General features: G+C 40.0%; 1 protein-coding gene across 2 annotated transcripts in view; it reads right to left on the bottom strand.

The window, feature by feature from the left end:
• The window catches only part of nphs1 (NPHS1 adhesion molecule, nephrin), a 38,930-nt gene extending 21,681 nt beyond the window's left edge, over positions 1-17,249 (bottom strand). The window contains exons 1-6 of one of the 2 annotated variants that reach the window (XM_086312130.1): positions 16,947-17,249; positions 14,534-14,728; positions 11,103-11,225; positions 4,636-4,758; positions 3,884-3,965; positions 701-804 (exon numbers count right to left, since the gene is read on the bottom strand). In XM_086312130.1, coding sequence (XP_086168256.1) covers positions 701-804; positions 3,884-3,965; positions 4,636-4,758; positions 11,103-11,225; positions 14,534-14,728; positions 16,947-16,956 — 637 coding nt within the window. In that variant the 5' untranslated portion in view covers positions 16,957-17,249. Of the gene's footprint in view, positions 1-700; positions 805-3,883; positions 3,966-4,635; positions 4,759-11,102; positions 11,226-14,533; positions 15,152-16,946 lie in introns of those variants that run through there. The other variant, XM_086312129.1, reaches the window with a different exon arrangement.
• Positions 17,250-20,713: the final 3,464 nt, after the last annotated feature.

Here is a 20,713-nt window from a genome sequence, read left to right on the forward strand (position 1 = left end):
CGTGTCAGCTAACCTTCATGTGCAGCAATGGATTTATTATATTATGTTGCGTGGTTTTTATAAAAACATGAAAGAAAAGGCAACAGAAACTGGCTTAGTTTCCTTCCTCGGTGGATTATAAATTTAATTTGAGCTGATGAGCACAAAAGTTGCTGGGCTAGTTTTGTAAGATTTATTATTATTAAATGTGGTGTCCTGAGCTTTCCATATTAGAAATATATTATTGTTAAAAAAAAATTCTCTAGCACAACTCTTGCTCGTGTAATTCATCTAATAATTAGTTTATGTGCCTTGGTTAACGCTGGGGCAATAACCAAGCGTGTAAATAATTCCAGATTACTAAACACATCCAAACCCACAGAAATTTAATTGCAGGCTGCTTTATTAGCCACAGCCAAAACTGTAGAAAACAACTGCTTACTGCTTTGGTCACATCAACCTCTTCCCTCTGTCCAGCACAGGCTGCCTTGAGAGTTGGATGTTCACAAGTTTGCCCCAGCTGAATGTTGTTTTGAAGTAGGTGTGACTTTGCCTTCAGCTTAAATGTTTTTCCTTGCGCCACTAACACAGACTGAGTGCACAATGCCGGATACCCAAGGGCCCCCCTCGGGTTCTGTTCCTGTGTGGTAGAGTGTGTGTGTGTGTTTTATATAAAATGAGGGTGTTGGCCATCAGTTTAAAGACAGGTTGAGACACTCACAGTACACATTCATAGCCATTGTGGTCTCCACAGGCTTGAGGAGGGTGGGGTTCATGGCGTGACAGGCCAACTCCCTCCCATTGTCAGAACTCAGAGCAGTGACCCTTTAAGAGGTAACAGAAGGACAGAAGAAATGACAATAACAAACTATTACTGAAAGATATAAAGCTGCAAAAAAAAATCCCATCATCCCAAAAGATATTCAAATGCGTTTCATAAAAAAAAAAATTGACACATCGATGTAAATACAGTCCAGTGTAAGGTCACAATCAAATGCCTTTTCAAGGGTTGCACGGATTTGGGGATGTTTTTAGGCTTTAGGAAGTCTGGTGAGATAAACAAAGTGACAAGTATCATGTAATATATTTATCCATGAGGAATGAGTTAGACACATGACGTGTATCTGACTCAGAGTCAGGAGACCAGGTTTTAGGGAAGGTGGAAATGACAAACAGCACTGAAGGTAAATATAGTTCAATATACACTCACAGGTCACTTTTTTTTTTTAGGTACAGCTGTGCAGCTGCTTGCTAATGCAAATGTCTAACCAGCCAATCACATGGCAGCAACTCATTGCATTTAGCCATGTAGCCATGGCCCAGATGAAATGCTGAAGTTCAAAACAAGCATCAGAATGGGGATGAAAGTTCATTTAAGTGAATGTGGCATGTTTGTTGGTGCCAGATGGGCTGGTTTGAGTATTTCAGAAACTGCTTATCTGCTGGGATTTTCCCCACACAGCCATCTCTAGGGTTTCCAGAGAATGTCCAAAAACGAGACAATATCCAGCGAGGCGGCAATTCTCTGAGTGAAAATGTCTTGTTGATGTCAGAGGTCAGAGAATGGCCAGACTGCTTCAAGCTGCTAGGAAGGCAACAGTAGCTCAAAAAAATCCATTGTTACAACCAAGCAATGCGGAAGAGCATCTCTTAACATGCAACACTTCACAAAGGCTCAACAGAATTGCAAAAGAGAGAATTTAGATCTGATGAGTCTCAATTTCTGCTGTGACACTCAGATGTTAGGGCCAGAATTTTGTGGAAAAAGCATAAAAGCATGAATCCATGCTGCCTTGTAGCAACAGCTCAGGCGGGGATATTTTCTTGGCAGAATTTGGATTCTTTAATACCAACTAAACATTGTTTAAACAACATCGCCTTTCTCAGTTTTGTTGCATGTCCATCCTTTTATGACCACAGTGTACCCATCTTCTGATGGCTGCTACCAGCAGGATATTCTCAAATAATCTTAAATTGGATTCTTGAGCATTGGACAGTGAGTTCAGTGCACTCAAATGGCCTCCACAGTCATCAGATTTCAATCAGATGGAGCACCTTTGGCATATGTGGAACATCCAGATCAGACAACAAATCTGCAGCAACTGTGATGCTATCACGCCACTATGGACCAAAATCTCAGAGGAAGGTTTCTAGCACCTTGTGGCATCTGTACCACAAAGTTATGAGGGGAAAAATGGATCCAACCCATTACACCCAACAAAGATGGGTGTAAATAAAAGCATAAACTAATTTGCTATTTACATCAATGCATCAATATTGTTTCGCAACTTCTCCCGCTTAATTTTGAGGTATATTTACACTCGTTGCAATCTACGATATCTCAGAATGATTGCTGACTTGCAATGATGTTTGCAGGGCAAACACTGATGATAATGATGTAGGCAGAAACACGAACACAGCAATATAAAACCTCCCTTCTCACCTTTAATTTTTATTTTTATTCCTATTTATTCTATTTATCCCCTTCGTATATTTTATTTATATTGTCTCTGTATTTATATATATGTGTGTGTGTGTATATATATATATATATATATATATATATATATATATATATATATATATATAAAATATTCTGTAACTCTGTAACTTCTGTCGGTGCTGTGCTTTTTTGGAAATCGAATTTCCCAGAGGAACCCACCCGAGGGATTAATAAAGTTCTATCTAATCTAATCTAATCTAATTCAGCAGTACCTGTCTCATAATTTCTGGTGAGTAAAGCTCAGTATCCTCTCTATCCTTTAGCATAAGTTGAAGACTTTACAACCCTCACTAATGACACATTTTAGCGAGGCACAATTCTCTTCACAAACTCACACAATTTCAGAAGAGAATCAAAGTAGAAAACACTTTTGCAAAGATTTTTTCACCGAGTGACAAATCTGTTACATACGCGTACAAATTGCTTACTGAGCAGCTGGTTTAGCTTTCTTTTTTCTTTCCGTATAATTTGATTTTAATAGTTGCAATGATAAAGTGCCTTGTCTTTGTCTGTGAGTGTACTGTGAACACCAGTAAAAGCATAAATCTTAGAAGTCATGAGGTGAATAATGGGGTAGGAAAAACACAGAGTTCTGGCAGAAATGTGTTGTTATTTTTCTCTAGTCTTTGAGTTTTGTGGAAAAAAAGGATAATTTTAACAGTTATTTGCAAAATAAGATAACCAGTATCTGTAACTGGTTAAATGATAAATGTAGTGGAATATTAGAAGTGTTAAATAAAACAAAAAAACAGATGGTTTTAGCTAATATGTAAGTACCCCAACTCTGTTTTACGCTGTGTGTGTTGTCAGGAGCCATGGGAATAAAAGCAAGGCACTTTGCAATGTACTTAGAAACAGTGAATTTATTCTGAGTCTAGTTTACTCTCTCTGTTTACATCTTCTATATCAAACTACAGTTCAGTGACAACTGTAACCATCACATATCGCCCACTGCTGTGTATACTCAGCGTGAATATGTGGAAGAAGCATCAATATTGCTTAAGACCTCGGCTTCTCTGCTTGAGAGTTAAACAACATCGCAGCTCCTCAGTACCAATGTTATCTGAAGATATGACAAGAGGTTATTATCTTTGACATAGAGGAGATATGCAGGATTAAAGTAATCTATGGCCCCGCTTAATGTATGGGCACCAGGCGAACCAGCAAGGATTGGATTTGTCTCGCTGCTGGAATGTAATTTTGTGCATTTGACAGAAGCTAATTCAACTCCACAGTGCCAAGAAGCAGTTTGTGTGTGTGCAGAAATTCATTGTACTCACTAAGACAGAAGGTGAGAATAAGAGCACGGTGAAAACAAGGGAAACAAGAAACATAGACAGACTTGGGGAGATTGAGCAGGTTGGTGAGGAGAATGAGTCTGGCAGGCAGCTGAACACATACGTTACTTCAGCATGCGCGTTCAGAAGTTTATCCTTTGAGCCAGACGTGGAGAAAGACTCTGCACCTGTCAGCTCAACTCCATCTAAAAGACACAATGGGGGGAAGGCGCACAAAAAAAAAGAAGAATACTGTGTGTAAATTTGTTCATGCGAAACACAAACACCAGTGTTATTCTCATGCAGAATTGCAAATACTGGACTATGGTGCATATGTGTGCGCGACTGTCGTGCAGAAATCATGCGTACGTGGTCTAAAAATATGAAACTATGAAATTATATGTTAGACCTACAGCACAACCCCGCAGACAAATTCACACCGCTGGAACAAAGGGAACATCTCTCGCTCGGTTTCAGCACGATACAGCGTAATAGGTGTGACAGAAGAAGAAGAGGTAAAAACAAAGCGATGGCAATATTGTAGATGCTTTTGTAAACAACAAGGAACCTGCAATAAATTGACTCTACATGAAACTGTGAAACAAACATCTGGAAATTCAAATGTTCAGGCTATTTCCTCCCACACAGAGTCTCCTCCTTTCAACTCTGCAATTTAAAAAAACCAAAACAAAACTAAGAAACAAGAAGCCTTTAGTGGACTCGAATTTTATTCTGTGTTTTCTTGTTAAAATATTCAGGTTGAGGCCTATACGCATGGCAGACTGTAGAATATCAAAAAGGCGGCTGGCCCTTCCTTCCAGCTTGTCAGCCTGACCATCAAGATAAAAATCTAATGGAGCACAAAGCATGACTCACCTTTATAAAGTGTGATTTCTGCCAAAGGCTTTGCATCAGGGGCAACGCAGGTGACGGTGTACTTCTTCCCGGCTTCCCAAGGTGTTGACATGTCCATGTCAAAGTACGGCTTGGACGGAGGGACTGAAAGAGAGAAAACAGCTCAAGTTTCCAACTTAACATCAGCACCTAAAAAACTATAGATTACACTGATTTCTAGCCATTGCTCTAAGCTTTATGCGGTGATATGATAATAGGATTGTAATATCTGGGACTGACTGGAGTGTCACACTGTCAGTTTTTGAATGATTTAGGTTTGATGTTTGGTTGCGTTTCAATACAAATTGTGGACAAGAAGAGAATATAAAGATGAAACGGTGATGAAACCAATCCAGTGCTAATCTATCATAGCAAACACCAAACACTTCTCTACTCAGATCACCCCCAAGCTAAATATGTGCTTTCTGGACTGATCAAAGCAGTCTTCACTTCTCCACTGTTCTCTACAATCCTTTTATCTGACCATAAATAGAGATTCCAGGAAAAGAAAAGGGAAAAAACACATAGCTTTTAACACAAGGGACCGAAAAAAATTTGGGCAGTAAATTGAGAAATCTGTCACCAACTAATTATGAAAGAGATTCTTTGCAGATCTGTTAGCCCCTCCTTACCAAGAGTATCAGTTAAATTAAGCACGCACTAGCCTACAGATAACTGGCCATGTATTGTGCTGGCTTATAGTGTGTGGGTGAGCTTGTAGAATTAGAAACTATGGTTACTGTGAAGGTTGTTTTCTTTCATCAGAGATCAAGTGCAAAGGCTGCCTGAGTTAACAGACAGAATAGAGAGTTGGTAAGTACAGGAAGGAGATGTGTGCGTGTAAAGGGAGATGAAAGACTGGCAGAGGAGAAAAGAGATACTGCAAGAATGAAATGTGACTATAAGACGGGCTGTGGAGGATTAGGCGGAGCAGGGAGATAGCTGCCGCTCAGTCCGGAGATAAACCCCGCTGCCAATGTATGGCTCAACAGCTGGACCACAAGCAACCAAACCAGCCAGCCATTCAACATCTACCTCTACGTCCATTTGAATCGTGGCCACTAGGAGGAGCTGTTGCTGTGTGCAGAGTCACCTCTTCGCTCTAGTCTGCTATTGAGACAGATGAGATGTGGCTGCAGCTTCAAACTGATTTAAAAGAAGCAATTGAATCTGTGTGGACTGTGATGGGTTACCCAGAGCACTGCAGAGGCGCGCACAGCAATAATGAGATGCATTTGTTTGTTTTCCCCTCCCTCTTCCCAGAGAAGATGACTGGGCCATGCATCTATTGACAGCCCCTGTACTCTCAATCTACTCAGGCCCACACAATTCACACAGGCGCATCACTTGTTGTGCTCGAAGGGTGTCTGGCAGCCTAACAAATCCTAAAATAAGAATAATGATATGTTCACAAATGAGGCAGGCAGGTATCTAATTTTTTCCTCGCTCGCTCATGCTGGCCTGTTCCTCTTATCTTTCGTTCACTCCATCATCCCCCTCTAGCAGCCCGAGCCCACCTCCCTCCACCCACACTATCTTTCTTGACCACTGCAGTTAAACTGCAGAAGCGCAGAGGAAGGTGTGTTCCAGCTTGGACTGGGACTTACAGCCGCCATCCATCACATCCCCTCAGAAAAGCCATGTGAGGGAATAAGCCCAGTCAAGCTAAACCTGCACCAATGCACATTTGTACAATTGCGATAGAACATGTGGACAACAATAAAACACACATCCGGCTCAATTACTAGACACGCACTCAGAGCAAAGAGCAGACAGCAACCATGCTGTTTTCTTAATTAACTCTTTCTGCCCTTTCTTTGTATACTTCTAAGTGGGATTTTTTAAATCCTTCCTCTTTCCGTCTGCTTTTCTGCTTCTGTTTCTCTTGTTAAGGTACATATATGAACACAGATAGGCAAGGACTTGATCCTGCAGTTCAGATGTGAAACGCTGAGCTGAAATATTCGATTTATTAGACAAATACGGACGGATGGATGGATAAAGCAGATAAGAACCAGATTAGCAGACACACATCAATATGCATAAGCAGCTCTTTGCACCTATCCTTCTTTCTCATTCACATACAGATGCACATGCTCTCTTTTCTCCATTGCACACAAGCACCCAAAGATAAACTCAAGTCTACAGTGAATGCAGATTTGCACGCACAAACACTCCGACACAGGCGAGTGAATGTGCAGACAAGCTACATTCATCTCATTTCACTCTAAAAACAGGCACCAGTGTCTGCATGGTCTAACATGTGATACTAACCTGATTCTCCGAAAGATATTGGAAAAGGCCCAGAGGATAGAAAGTCTCTAAAAAGCTTATGCTGAATAGGATAGATAATAATGGAGCTCTGACTTCTTAACACCAGAAAGACACAACTCATCAGTTTCATCTTTGGATGATAAAGCTTGTCGAACACCATATTTTCACAGTATGTGTGTAAGAATGTTTTTTTTTCCTTCTATATTGTACTGTGCAAAAGTCTTGAGCCACCCCCTCATTTCTCTTTATTTTGCTTTCAATTTGCTTTTTTTCTTGAGCAATAGTTCTCCAGGATTTCTGAATGGCTTTCAAAGGTTTTCTTTGGACACTAGCTATTTTTAAACTCATTTTCAGTTCAGTCGCTTGTACCTGACCATTTTCAGAGGAAGCTACTTAACACTGACCAGTGAATTATTCAAAAGGCACCTAACTGAAGTAATTAACAAGTGTTGCTTTTACATATAACAGACAACTTTGCATCTTTAGGTATTTGATACTAGCAGCCTGTCACAAAAACACATAATTTGTTTCCATTTAGTTTAATGAACACAGAAATGTACCATTAAATTTTGATCCACCATACAATACAATGGAAAGCATCTGATTGACAGCAGTTTCATTTTTCAGCCCATATTGATCCTAAACACTTTCACTAGATAGAAAAACATATAATTAAACACTGTTATTCATGGATTGGCCTCCCCAGAGGAGGGACCTCAACATTATTGAAGCCGTGTGGGATCATGTTGACAGAGATCAGAAAGAAAAAGGCAGTCAACACCCAAAGAAGAGCTTTGAATGCCCTTAAAGAAGGTCGGAGAACTATTCGTGTAGGCATTATGCTTCATCTATGTTATATAGTTTCCATTTTCCAGCAAAATATAAAGAAATTACGATTTACACAGTATTATATGTGCAGAGAAACACATACATTTGGCTATTCATGCACAATATGAACATGGTATTTATTTGACATGTAATCCCTGATGTTGCAAACCACTGAAACAGCTTTCCATTTTCTGTCTGCATTCAGAGGGAGAAGTGGAACAGGTGTTTAGGACAAAAAGCTCTACCTCCATCACCTCTCATCTGCACGAGCGCTGCTCCAGCCAAAACATGTCATAACTGCATCTGTCAGCATCCATCTCCCAAACTCCCATTTACAGCAAGTGCATCACACACGCGCAACATTAAAAACAGATTTAGGCTCAATTGTAAATGCACCTTTGTGATGGATTCTAAATAAATTAACAAGGAACCGCTCATGTTGCTATTAAGCAGAACTTCCCCTTTTCAGAAAGAACCTACTGTAACATTAAAGTGGCGCTGTCAGAATTAAAGCATGGCACCAGTGTATAACACCCCATCCTCTGATGAGGTTATATCTTGGGCAACTGTCAGAACTTTTCATGAACAAAGATGAATAAAGTCACCATGTTCTACATTGCTTGTGCCCCCATTTATAAGTTGTTCCATTATTCATAACAGGGAATCATAAAATGAAGGCTCATTATATACTCTTCAAGTGCTAAACTCATTAGCTCCCGAAAAAAACCTCGCTATAGCCCTGGTTCCTAAAATGTCCTCTAACCTCCAACCAACGCTGATAATAAGCTTACACACACACACACACACACACACACACACACACACACACACACACACACACACATATAAATAAATATCTCGGTGACACACTATGCCAAATGAATGAGTAACAGTCTAAAACCAGAACACATCAAAAACAGTTTTGAACATTTGCAGGAGGCATCTGTACAGGCGTGCACTGTGGTGAGGGAGAGAGTTGTTCATTAATAGGATTAAATGCTAAGGCTAATGGTATAAACCGAGACACAGGATGTGTCAGGTATGTGACGGGCACAGTGCGGGGTAAGTTTTAGTAGAGGAGGGGGCTTTAGCAGAGAGGGTAGAGGTTGTTATTGTCATGGATTACTCACTGCCACTTGATCTGCCTGTTGCAGTAATCCCCTATCTAAGCTCCGCAGGGAAGCAAAAAACACACAGGAGTTAGGTTGCACCAATGGAAATGTCTTGAAAACATCTCTTTGTAAGCCCATGGATGGGGCTTATTGACATTTTTGCCTTTATCCCTGCTATTTACTGCCTGTGGTGATCCATCTTGAATTAGCCAGTCATAATATCACTCTCCCTGACCCAAGAATCCAATTATACAACCACCAATCTCTGTTTTGTTTTCAAATTCCTCCCCTCTCCCCTACTGTATCTCCTCATAAAGACTTTATAGTGTTTTGATTTGATGCAGAGCTTGATAGGATATGGCCATGGTTGACTGGCCAGGGGTGCGGGGCCTTGGGAGCCGTAGTTCAGTGATAGAGAAGTCCATCGGAAACTCATCAGAGACGGTGCACTTCAAAGGGGATACACAGTTTCCAGTCCCAGTTCAGCACTAACAGGAGATTGAATTCATCAGCTCATTATCAAGCCCCAGATTAGTCACGTATTTTGAATCACTTGAACTGCTGGGCTGGAACAAATAACCCTTTAAGACCAAGGCTGCAGAGAGCTTTTTAAGCCAGTCACTTCACTGATTGCCCTTTGCGACAGCTCATCTACAAATGTCCATGTTAAACAGTCAACAGCTGGGACGTGAGCCCAGGACACTGAATAAAAGCACCTGCTGAGATGTGCAGCATGTGGACTCGTATGTGAGCATTTCAGAAACATTATGAAAGAGTCTGTCACGGGTAAATGCTAGTACTAATACTACTACCAGCCATCCCTGATGCAACACACTGGTTGGTATAACACATATTTTCATTGTTTTGATAAAGCAGAAAGCGAGAGTTTTGATTTTGTATAAGTGGGCACACATGCAAGAAGCATCTCAGAGGTAATGAATGTGGGAGTCAAGCCTGCTGTGGCTGCAGGTGTAGGCTTGCCGTAGCATATTAAACTGCAGCAGTGTAGAATACTGCCATTCAAGTACAACACTACCCGCCATTTCTCGCGCCAGCCTATTGATGTCAGAAAAACCTGCTCTCTTCCCAGAAGAGAGCGAGGACTCTACAATCGCCACAACCGCCCCTCCTATCCAAACCCCCATCCTCAGTGTCCATGGTCACCAAAGAGAAAGCCTGCGAGCCAAGAGAGAGGGTGAAATTGTGCGGGGGAGAGAATAGGGAGGGGGATGTAAGTAAATGAAGTGCGCCTGGAGAAGAAAGGTTCTTTTAGAGTCCTTTCCTTACCACATATGGGCTTGCTCCCACAAGCAAAAGGGTTAGGGAGAGAGAAACACCGGTTGTTATAGAGTGACTACAGGTGGTCTAATGTAGTTGCACAATAACATCTATTCCATTCCATGTCTGAGAAGGAACTTTTCAATCACTTCTGTTAAAATGTATTCCTGCGCAAGGAAGAGACATGAATCGCCTTGAGGCTTGCTAGAGAAGCCAGGCTGCTCTTTATATTTTCCAGCTGCTAGTTAAAGCCACAGACCCTTCTGGAACATGTAAAGGTGGCATAGTACTTGAATACTGTTTGAAAAGTTTGCAGAATTGTGAGCACAAAACTGAAACAACCTTCTTAATATTGTCTAGATCCCCCTTGTGCTAATAAAAAAGCTCTGAACCCCTGGAGGCTGGGTCATTACCCTTATCAGGTTCCTCGAGCCATTCTTCATCAATGTGTTGGAGTGCACACTGTTCTGCTGAGGGAGGCTACGGCCATTCAGGACTACCTTTGTGTTCTTGGTTGGCAGCAATGCTGGGTAATTGTTATATCTCCAAGTAACAGTCTCATTAATGTGAGGACCCAAGGTCATCAAAACATTTAATTTTAACGAGATGATCAATATGATTCACTTCACCTGGTGGTACTTTTAATGCTGTGGTTGATCAGTGTATTATTGAATAAAACTGCTACAGTAAACACGCCGTACCAAGGGCAAAGTAACTTAAAACTGTCCTTCAAATGCAATTGCCGTATCTTACACAAATAAAAGCTCTTTATCAATAGAAATGAATATTTAACAGCTCTTTGTATGCTGATTACTGGTCAAGAGGTCACAAATGTTACTGGAGTACTGAGGATGCTCACTGTGCCTTCTAACATGCATTTTGTTACTCGGGGAAAAAAAAAGAAAAAAGAAAACATGATTATTATTAGACTCCACAACCTTTTTTGTCCCCCCTTACTTCGTACGTCGAGCCAGGCCAGCCTGGAAATGATTCCACTGCTGGACTCAGATGAGGTCACTTGACATTCATATTGAGTGTCATCTTCCAGTTGAGCATCTTCAATCTGAAGATGATACTGGCCTGGAACAGAGATGGAGAGATGAACTGTGTTGGAGAGATGCTACATATGTAGATAATTACAAAAAGAATGGGTTCATTTTCCTATGCGTCCCCTTCTACTGAGTATAACTTAGGAGGTCCTAACATTTATAGTATTTATATATTGACAAGCATTTAGCATTTTTAGAGGCCTTTTTTTAAATTTACATAATGCCAAAATTAACTATCAAAGAGAAACTGACAATGGGTTTAATGTAGAGAGCACCTAATTTTAGTTCTACCAAATGCTTTACAATATCTTCTCATTTACCCAATTACAGACGCTCATGCAAAGCAGCTGTAACTAGTAGATCTGAGGTTTTGTCTTGCACAAGGACCCTTTGGTACGTGGAGGGTCCAGGGATCAAACCACCACTTGAGCCACGGCAGCTTAGAAATCTAAATGGCAGTCCTGCGCATCAGTTCAGTACGATAATATACTCCACTGCTGACATTCCTGTTTGATTTGACTATAAACAGCCAGTTTTCTTATTTCTGTAAAATATAAACATTTCACTTGGTGAGAATCTCCAGCTGCAGGCATTTCCATTGACATGCTAGTGGTTGTTTATACTCACAGCATTTTGTTTCAGAATGAATTTCCAGTGTGGTAAATGAAATCCAATCCCAAATTCACAACGCAGACTGAATAAAATGTCTATTAATTGATGCCAGGCAGAATCCCTCACTCTGCATCTCTCTTCTGATAGTGTGGCATGCCAACAGGGCTTGATTTGTTTGATGCATTGCCATAACCTGTGGGGATTAGATGATGTTCAACGTTGGTTTTCCAGCTCCTGATGGCTCACAGCCTACTAATATGTGGAAAATAGTATCTTAGTCTGACAACCACACAGGCCTACAAATACATGTGTCAAGTACGCTGGCAAGATAATTAACACCAACCAGAAGCAATTTTCACATCTAAGTTATCATTGAGTGCAGAAAGAAAGAGACATTGGAGTTATTAATCATATTCCTCTTTCCTGAAATTACTCACAAATAGTCCAATCAAGTTGTAGAGACTGGCAGAGGCTGCAATGAGAATTGGTTATTTGCCCATTACTCTGTATCTATTTCATCTAGGGCCTTTGAAATTTTTGGATACAGTACATCTACATAGATATTATGCCTGCAGTGGAAAATGCCTTCCCTTCTGCAAATATGAATCTGTGCATCAGCCCAGAAACTTTAAAACACATACTATTACATAAGTGGGAAAGGTCAGTCCCCAGGGAGAGGGAAAGAGTAGGGGAAATTGTTGATGTTCGTGTAAACAACCTTTTTCATCATTTAGTCAGGCACTGTTGCCTGACATCAAGAAGGTTCCTGGCAAGAACCTGCTGGCTGACTGAGGCCTTTTTATGAGTTTGCATCCTCTCCCTGTGCCTGATGGCTTTTCTCCGGGTACTGCGGCATCCTCCCACAGTCCAAAGGAATGCTTGTTAGGTTGGGGCTGGTGATTCTAAATAAGCCTGAGGTATCGATATTAGCATGTGTGGCTGTCTGTCTCTTGATGTAAACCCTGTGATGAACTGGCGACCTGTCGAGGATGTACCCCCTCTTTTTCCTGTTTGACAGCTGAGGCAAGCTCCAGCCTTTCTGTGCCCCTGAGTTGGATAAAAACAAATGGATAGATGGAGGGAGGGAGCGATGGATGGATGGATTTGATACTGTATAACAAGATAACAGCAACATATCTCAAAAAGCCCCAGTAAGAGCCTCAATTAATCTCTATGTGTGACTATGATTTATCAGTTTATGATGCTTGCTGATATTAGATAAGATAAAATCTGATTCACTTCTCTCTACATGTGACGTTCATTATTAACATTTTACCTGATTGGCTGGCTGCATGCTATTTTCTAGAGTTGTGTTGTTGCTCGTGAGCCATTCTTTGAATACAAAATGAGAAAGACAAACCTAATGCTTTGGTGCCTTAAAAAAAGCTGTTTTATCTTTAAGGTTCTGTCTTTACACTGAGAGTTGGTGTACATAAATGGCTGAAATCCTGGATCTAGGCTCATGTCAGTACACATTTACATTACTGCTTCAGCTCGGGGAAACTAAGGGTGCTAAATTTACTATAAGTGCATGCTGAAATCAACGCCGGCCTCTCTTCTGTGCGTGAATATGTGATTTCAGTCTTTTTAAGCATCAATAAACATCACTGATGACAATCAGTGAAAACTGGTGGTGTATAAAGTGCAGTCAAGTGTCATCTTAAATGATTTTGCTAGTTCTGTGCAGTGTAAAGTGATTGCATACATCAGTCTGCAGTTTCATTTCCTGGAAAAGGGTACCTGCACTGATGGGCATTTTATTTATGACTGAGCCTATGAGTGTTTGACAGCTTGTGTGTGTTTGTGGTCCTTACATTCATTGTGTACTTCTTTTTTCCTTGTTGTGGATATAAAAGGTGATTTTCTAACCCTGTGTCTATTGTAATGAATAATTTTCTCACTAACAGTTAATCAACAGAGAAATATTTTACTCCTCTGAATGTATTTGTGTAAACTCAAGCCATGAATAAGGGCACACACGAGAATGTGCATCATTGTATCCCTTAGTGTTTATGTGTCACTGGTGGTCTCCCACACTGTGCAACAGTGAAATGCAGCTTGTCTAGTTGTGGGCTGATCAGGAACAGATGCTCTTCTCTTACTCAGGATTGCCTTCTAATTGGCTATTACTTTTTATAGACTGTGGTGCAGATTCTGCAACACACTATATTCTCTGCCACATTTCACAGATCATCTGGCACTCTGTTGCTTTAATTTCTTTTTTTTTAATCTTCATGTGCGAGTGACAGGATAAGGGGGTTGTGCGAGAGGCTGTTGACAATCACATCACCTCACCTCACCCCAGATGATACCCCTTTATAATAGCCATAAGGTTCCTGTAACAGCCATGCTTATTGGAGCATCGAAGCCATAACAACAACAACCTCATCTCATTTACTTTTAGAGAAGCCCCCTTGAAGTCGTACCGCTGGGGGCATCTTGACATGACAGCAGCATTTCATAATTAAACCATATAAACTATAAGTCACAACAAAACAAAGAAGTACATGGGATTCAAATTGTGCTACTATCTTTGGGAAATCATATGTTAAAGTGCCCTTTACGCAAATAACACACAGTTCTCTGATGGTTTCATTTTTTAGTTGTTTAGGTTTACTAATTTTGGCATCTCTTGAGGTTCTGTTATTATACATGTTTATTTAGTTTTAATAGGTCCATCAAAGCTCAATAGGCCATAGACCATATTCCGTGAGTATCCCGGCTTACCTCTCTCGGGGTTTCCAATCATGCTGTAGCGTGGAAAGCCTGGCAGGCTTCTCTCAGGTCCCAGGAGGAAGCCATCTTTGGCCCACTGCACAGTCCCCGAGGCTCGCAACACCTCACACCTCAACACAGCTGTGGCTCCCATCCGCACAGTTAGATTCTTGGGCTCAGTCCTAAAGGCCTGCTGGGCCCGTGTGCCTGGAAACATTAAACAAAAAAACAAAAAAAAGGAGAAGCAGGCGCATTGGAAAGGAAACATGAAAGGGATATGTTGGGATTTCATGAAAAGAGATGGAAAAGAATAAGAGCTGAGTATGTGTGAGGAGTGTGATGAAAGAAATAAAATGAGCAGAAGGAGCATGACAAAAACATGCACCACAGGAGAGCAGTCCTGTGGTCTTTTTGTTTGAGAAGGCATCCCATTGTGCCTGGCCACATTATTCATCTTGGCATATGTTTTATTGATGGGAAACTGCAGTGATACGGCCCTGAAAATGAGTCAATAAAGTAATTACTGCAAATTAAATCCCCCCTCGGCCATGCAGATAGGGTATTGGGAAGAGGAAAAAAAACATGGGGCACCAGAGACCTTGTTCACCTGTGGTTTTTCCTCAATGTCGATGTCCCACTAGCTAATTCCTCCCGGGAAGAGTAATGATTATCACTTTAATCCCCCTTGTTTGTCATAGTTGGTGTTCACCATCCTTCAGCCAAGCTCTGAGGTGACAGCCTATGGCGCAGTGCACTTGAGTCAGGAAGGTTACGTTAAAGTAGACCACCCACCAGGCTTTTACACTGGGGCTAAGATTATATGAGTATTACACACAAAAGTTTATGAATAAATTCAGTTCAAAAAGCCAAATGCAAGTGCATACTCCAATTAGCGTTTAATATCTGAGCGTAAGTCTGTTTAAACAATGCCCCACAGAGAACCTGATTCTATTGGGCTGTTTAAATCTTGACCTTCATTGAAGCAATGGCCAAGTTGTTTGTGAAGTGCATGCTCTGTTGCATCTGACAACATGAGTGAGAGGCAGAGCTCTCAGATCAAGGCTGAACCAGTCACCTCACGTCAAATATGAAGGGCAAGATTGGCCATTACAGAGGATGCATACAAACAGCCAAACACAGAAGCAAATTTGCATACAGTTTACATAAATGAATAGTCAATAATGATCTACAGTGCCTACTAAAATACTTCCACAATGGATTTTACTGAGAAATAGAAATATCAAAATGCAGCAATACAATTTCATTTCCATGTCCTAAAGTGAGCTGAATTTATAATCGTTAAGTTAAACCAGTTTTATGGACCATACATAGAGCTTTACAGTAATATTTGCATACTGCTCTTTTACAATATAGGTGCAGCTCTTTATCCATCACAGACACATACACACCACAGACACTTTGGGGGCAGTTTTTGTGGTCTGTATCAAGGACACTTTGGCATGGATGACCTGCTCTATCTCCAAACCACTAAGGCTTTAACCTACTTAAAGTGAGTAGTGTTAGCTAAACTTAGCAAACTTTGGATGTTTCTGTGGCGTTACAGAGATGGGTTAAATCTTTTTCTTGTGGACTTGATATTGCACCTTAGCATGTCACACATAAACAAGAGTTTTATCACCAAAGCACAAGAGGTTAATACCTCAACAACAGCAAGCATGTTTGTTGTGGCTTTTAAAATTTTTTTTTTATAAATGACATTTATATATACCCATAGGGGAAATTAAGGGGCAGTATGGTGACTTATTAGCAGCGGTCATTATCCAAGGGGCAATCTCCAGAGCTAAAAAATTACCCCAATGCTTCTTGTGCCACATGATGCTCGTTACTTTAAAAATGTCCAAATTTACATCTTTAAAAATATCGCTTACACCCTGGTATAAACAAATAAACACACACACACACACACACACACACACACACACACAAAAGGTTTTAGCACCTATGGCTAGGTTTCATTATTATTATTACTATTATTATTTTGCTAATGCATCCACCTGGATTGATTGACAGGTGTCCTGATACAGGTAGGTGAAGCAGACCGGTTATCTTTTAGGCTTCATCCACCATTTCACGTAACTCTTCACTGTTTATGTCTGCTGGTGGTGCTTTTTGGAGCATTTTTAATGGATTATGTGACCAATATTATGAGCTGTAGTATGGCACAGCGCTAGTTTCTGCTTCTGCAATGGTGAGTAAAATTCTAGTATTTTATTCCTCTCTTGCTTAACACTATATGTATGTCTATACAATTTATGAATTTAGCTTGCTAACCAAACTAGCTAGCATCAGGTGATAAACTAGCATCCAAAACACCAACACGTGACGTCCTGGTGCCTGAAGGTAAGAGTTCAGTTCAGGTTTTTTTGACATTCTGTTGCAAAACAGCTGTAAAAACAGTTCTCACCAGCCAGCATTTGTCCATCCACCCCTTCAGCAGATGTGGAATAACGTTTGTATTCACGTGCAGTTGTGTTTTTGGTATTCTGATAGAGTCAGGTATTTATGCTTTGTTTTGTTCTTCACCTCCTCCTTCTCCTCTTCTTGAGGGAAATATTTTGCTTGTGAAAGAGTGTCAAGGAAGGCGGTAGGTAACCAGACTCAGAAGGCATTTTGGGTTCCCAGAGATGAGCAGTTTTTTGTTTTGTTTTTTTACAATCACCCCCATTATTTGTGAAACTTAAAACAAAACTCATAACAGGAAACAAAGAGCACACGGAATAAGCAACACACCTCACCTGTCAATTCCCCTTCTGTTAGTGTAGCCAGTACCACTAGTTTAAGGTGAGAAATCTACAACTCAACACAAATGGCTGAGAATCACATGAAGCTCACTCCTCTCCTGATTAACTCATTTACACAGCTAAATGCTCCATATAAGAAAACTATTAGGACAAATCACTTCATAATCCTATAAACTAACAAAAGGAAACATGCCTGTGCAAAAAACTCCCCTCTTCTTGGATTAACCTGGTGATGTCAGACATGACATCATCAGCACTTTAAAAGTCAGGAAATGCTGGAGGGATTTGGGGGGAGCTTTCCCACACCTGACCTACATGGATACTCAGAACAAAGAAACAATGGAAGAATATAAATGAGTTAAATAACAACATAATAATGCAACATAATAAAATATAACGCAACATGTGATTAACTGTTTGCTTTAATCTGCTGAATGTTTGAGTTTGACTGCAACATAATGGTTACACAAACAAACCTAGGTATAATAAGTAAAGCAATGTTACTTTGGCAATAGCAAATCAGAGCAAATAAACATATGTAGAGAATAATGTGCTTAATGTGTAAAACATTCATACTTACAGTATGAGACAACTGAAGAGTCCAACTGCTCATCCACCCACATTTCCATACTTATTTTAATGTTGTAAGTTAAAGTTATTCTTTGCTGTTAAAGAGCAACAATATTTCTTGTTTAGGTGACAGATCTACCTCATGTATCTCTGTTCTTTAATTGTGTTTGGTAAATTCCATGAACTGGAAGTCATTTGTCACCATGGAAACATGATGTGACTTTCACTTAGTGTTATTTACTTTCTTTATAAAGTATTTGATGACAAAAAAGCTGACAGTTTAAAAGAATTGTGACAATGGAGCAAAAGTCTTAAACAACTCCCACCTAAGCAAAGTTACAAGCCAAATTACAATTTAGTCAATAATAACACAACATTACTCTGGATGAAGAACTAATTCCCTGTGAATAAGTTTCCTTTATGCCCTGAATAAATCTGGTGGGAAACTGGTTGTAATATAAATTGTCCATCAGCCAAAAACAGGGAAAAGATTTAACCAATGATGTTCTACTTGATTAGGCAAACCGAAGAGACAGTGGAAATTTTAAGAGTAAGTCCTATGCACCTATAGGAGACCTTACCTTACTATAAACCATGATGATGATCCTCAAAGGAGAAATGCAATCTAGTTCTTGCATATTTCTCACACTTACATTTTTCAGACTTTAAAAAGACAAGCCGATACAAAATGCAGTTTTTAAATGGTGATTTCACAAGTCTGGGGGATCATCAAGATATTTTTTGGGCAAATATGAGACAAGCATTCGTGTTCTTTTTGGTCAGCAGTGGTTTTCACCCTGCTCTGGATGCCATTTTTGTTCAGTCTCTTTCTTGCTGCTGAATCATGAACTCTGACCTTAACTGAGGCAAATGTGATTGCAGTTCCTCAGATGCCGTTCTGGGTTCTTTTGTGACCTTCTGGATGACTCGTCCGTGCACTCTGGGAGTAATTTTAGTAGAGTTTCACTACTGTTCCAGGTTTTCTTGATTTGTGGATAATAGCTCCAAACCGTAGTTTGCTGGAGTCCCAAAGCCTTAAAAATGCCTTTGAAACCCTTTCCAAACCGATTGATGTCAGTGAGTTTGTTTCTCATCATTTTCTTAAGGTCGCAGCAAGTTGTCTTGCTCTTTGAGATTTTTAAACTTCACTTTGACAGACAGGATCTGTTTAAATCATTTCTGGATTCAGCAGGTCTGACAGTAATCAGGTCTGGGGGTGGCTATTATAACTGAACTCAGCTTTCTAAAAAATGTGGTTAATTGCAGTTAATTCATGATTTAATAATCAGTTAGTTTTCACATACACCCATGTAGCTATGGATGGCTTTTTTCTGTAATAAATGAAATCTTCAATTAAAAACTGCAGTTTGAATTTGTCTAACATGGAAATTTGTTTGATTATCTGAAATATGGTATATAGTATGATAGATATGGAAAACAATAAGAAATCAGAAAAAAGCCAAATACCTTCTTACAGCACTATATAAGACCCACAGTAAATCAATTATTGCTGCAGAAAACATAGCAATTAAGGCAAGATTTTCAACGTGTAAGGTGAAGAGATCACCATGAGATTAAGGTTGTACAGTGCTTTACTTACTATACACTCCTATTTGAGGCAGGTTGAGAAGGTGACCTGAATGTATCACCGACGTTATTCTGTTTCAGTGAAAATTAAGACTTCAAAAAAGTGCTCTGGCTAGTCAACAGAGCACTGTTCCCAATGCTCTGTTGACCGGCCAGAACAGGGAAGGGACTTGGAAAGGCCACAGTTACTGTAATAACTCCACGGTGACATTTGATTCTCTTACCCAAGATAAAACAGAGAAAGGGTAGGACTGCAGGAGACACAATCCAGGCTGACAAGAAGTCCATTTCACCGCTGACACCTGACCTTCAACAACCCTGGAACAACCATTTAAAAAAAAAAAATCACAAATGACATATACACATCCACTACAGGCAGACATTAGGTTAGAAAGACAAGATGGGAAGGATTATTTTTCTTTCCATATTTTGTCATATTTTGTGAGTGTCGACATGATTTGATTTGCTGACAAACTATTTTTTAACATATCATTGTTTTGTAACAGTCCAGCACATGTTTACAACTCTATCTCTGCAGACTTCCAATTGATCATTCAGTTAATCAATGAATCATTCATAGTTCCATTAAAGTGGAGCTTAAGGCATTTAAAAGCATGGTTCTAATTTTAATGGCGTTTAATGGTGAAAAACCTTTTCTTGAGGATACACTCTTTGCAGTGTGTTTCAAATGAGAAAATGCAGAGGAACATTTTCGTTGAGCTAGAGTTAGTCTTGTGATGAGTATGAAAGTGTGCACAATTCCCTTAAGGCCATACACATATTTGTGATTAGTTGCACTAAAGACCTCTGTGGTCTCTGCAGCATTTCTCCTGGCTTTTCTTAAAGAATCAGCTTTGGGAGCAAAGAATGGAAGATAAAGGACCTTTCTCTCAGCCTCCGAGAGCCGATTTTTAAACTTAGCCTGTGGAAACCAGTGTATACATGGGACGCACAAAAAAATGGAACAAAAATGTCCTTAGTAGTGATCTACATTTCACTAATATAAATTTAGAATTTGTATTAAATTGATATTAAATTAAACCACTATCACTTGGTTTATATAGCGTAGCAGCTGCCTTACCCTATAAAGTAAACTCTCCATAGCTTTTTGCATAAAATGGTTGATACAGTACTGTAAAAAAATCTTAAAAGACCCCTTATTTCTTTATTTCTTCCAAGGACCCAGACATTCTTGTAATTTTTAAGTTGGTCTTCGGCAACAGTCCTCCAGGCTTTTTGAAGCTGTTTCTCTCTGGACGTTGGCTACTTTTTA

This window comes from Aulonocara sp. 'chitande type north' Nkhata Bay, linkage group LG11 (genome assembly GCF_057382095.1).
Source record: "Aulonocara sp. 'chitande type north' Nkhata Bay isolate Kocher_YH1m ecotype deep benthic linkage group LG11, A_spYH_male_GT1.1, whole genome shotgun sequence".
NCBI lineage: Eukaryota > Metazoa > Chordata > Actinopteri > Cichliformes > Cichlidae > Aulonocara > Aulonocara sp. 'chitande type north' Nkhata Bay.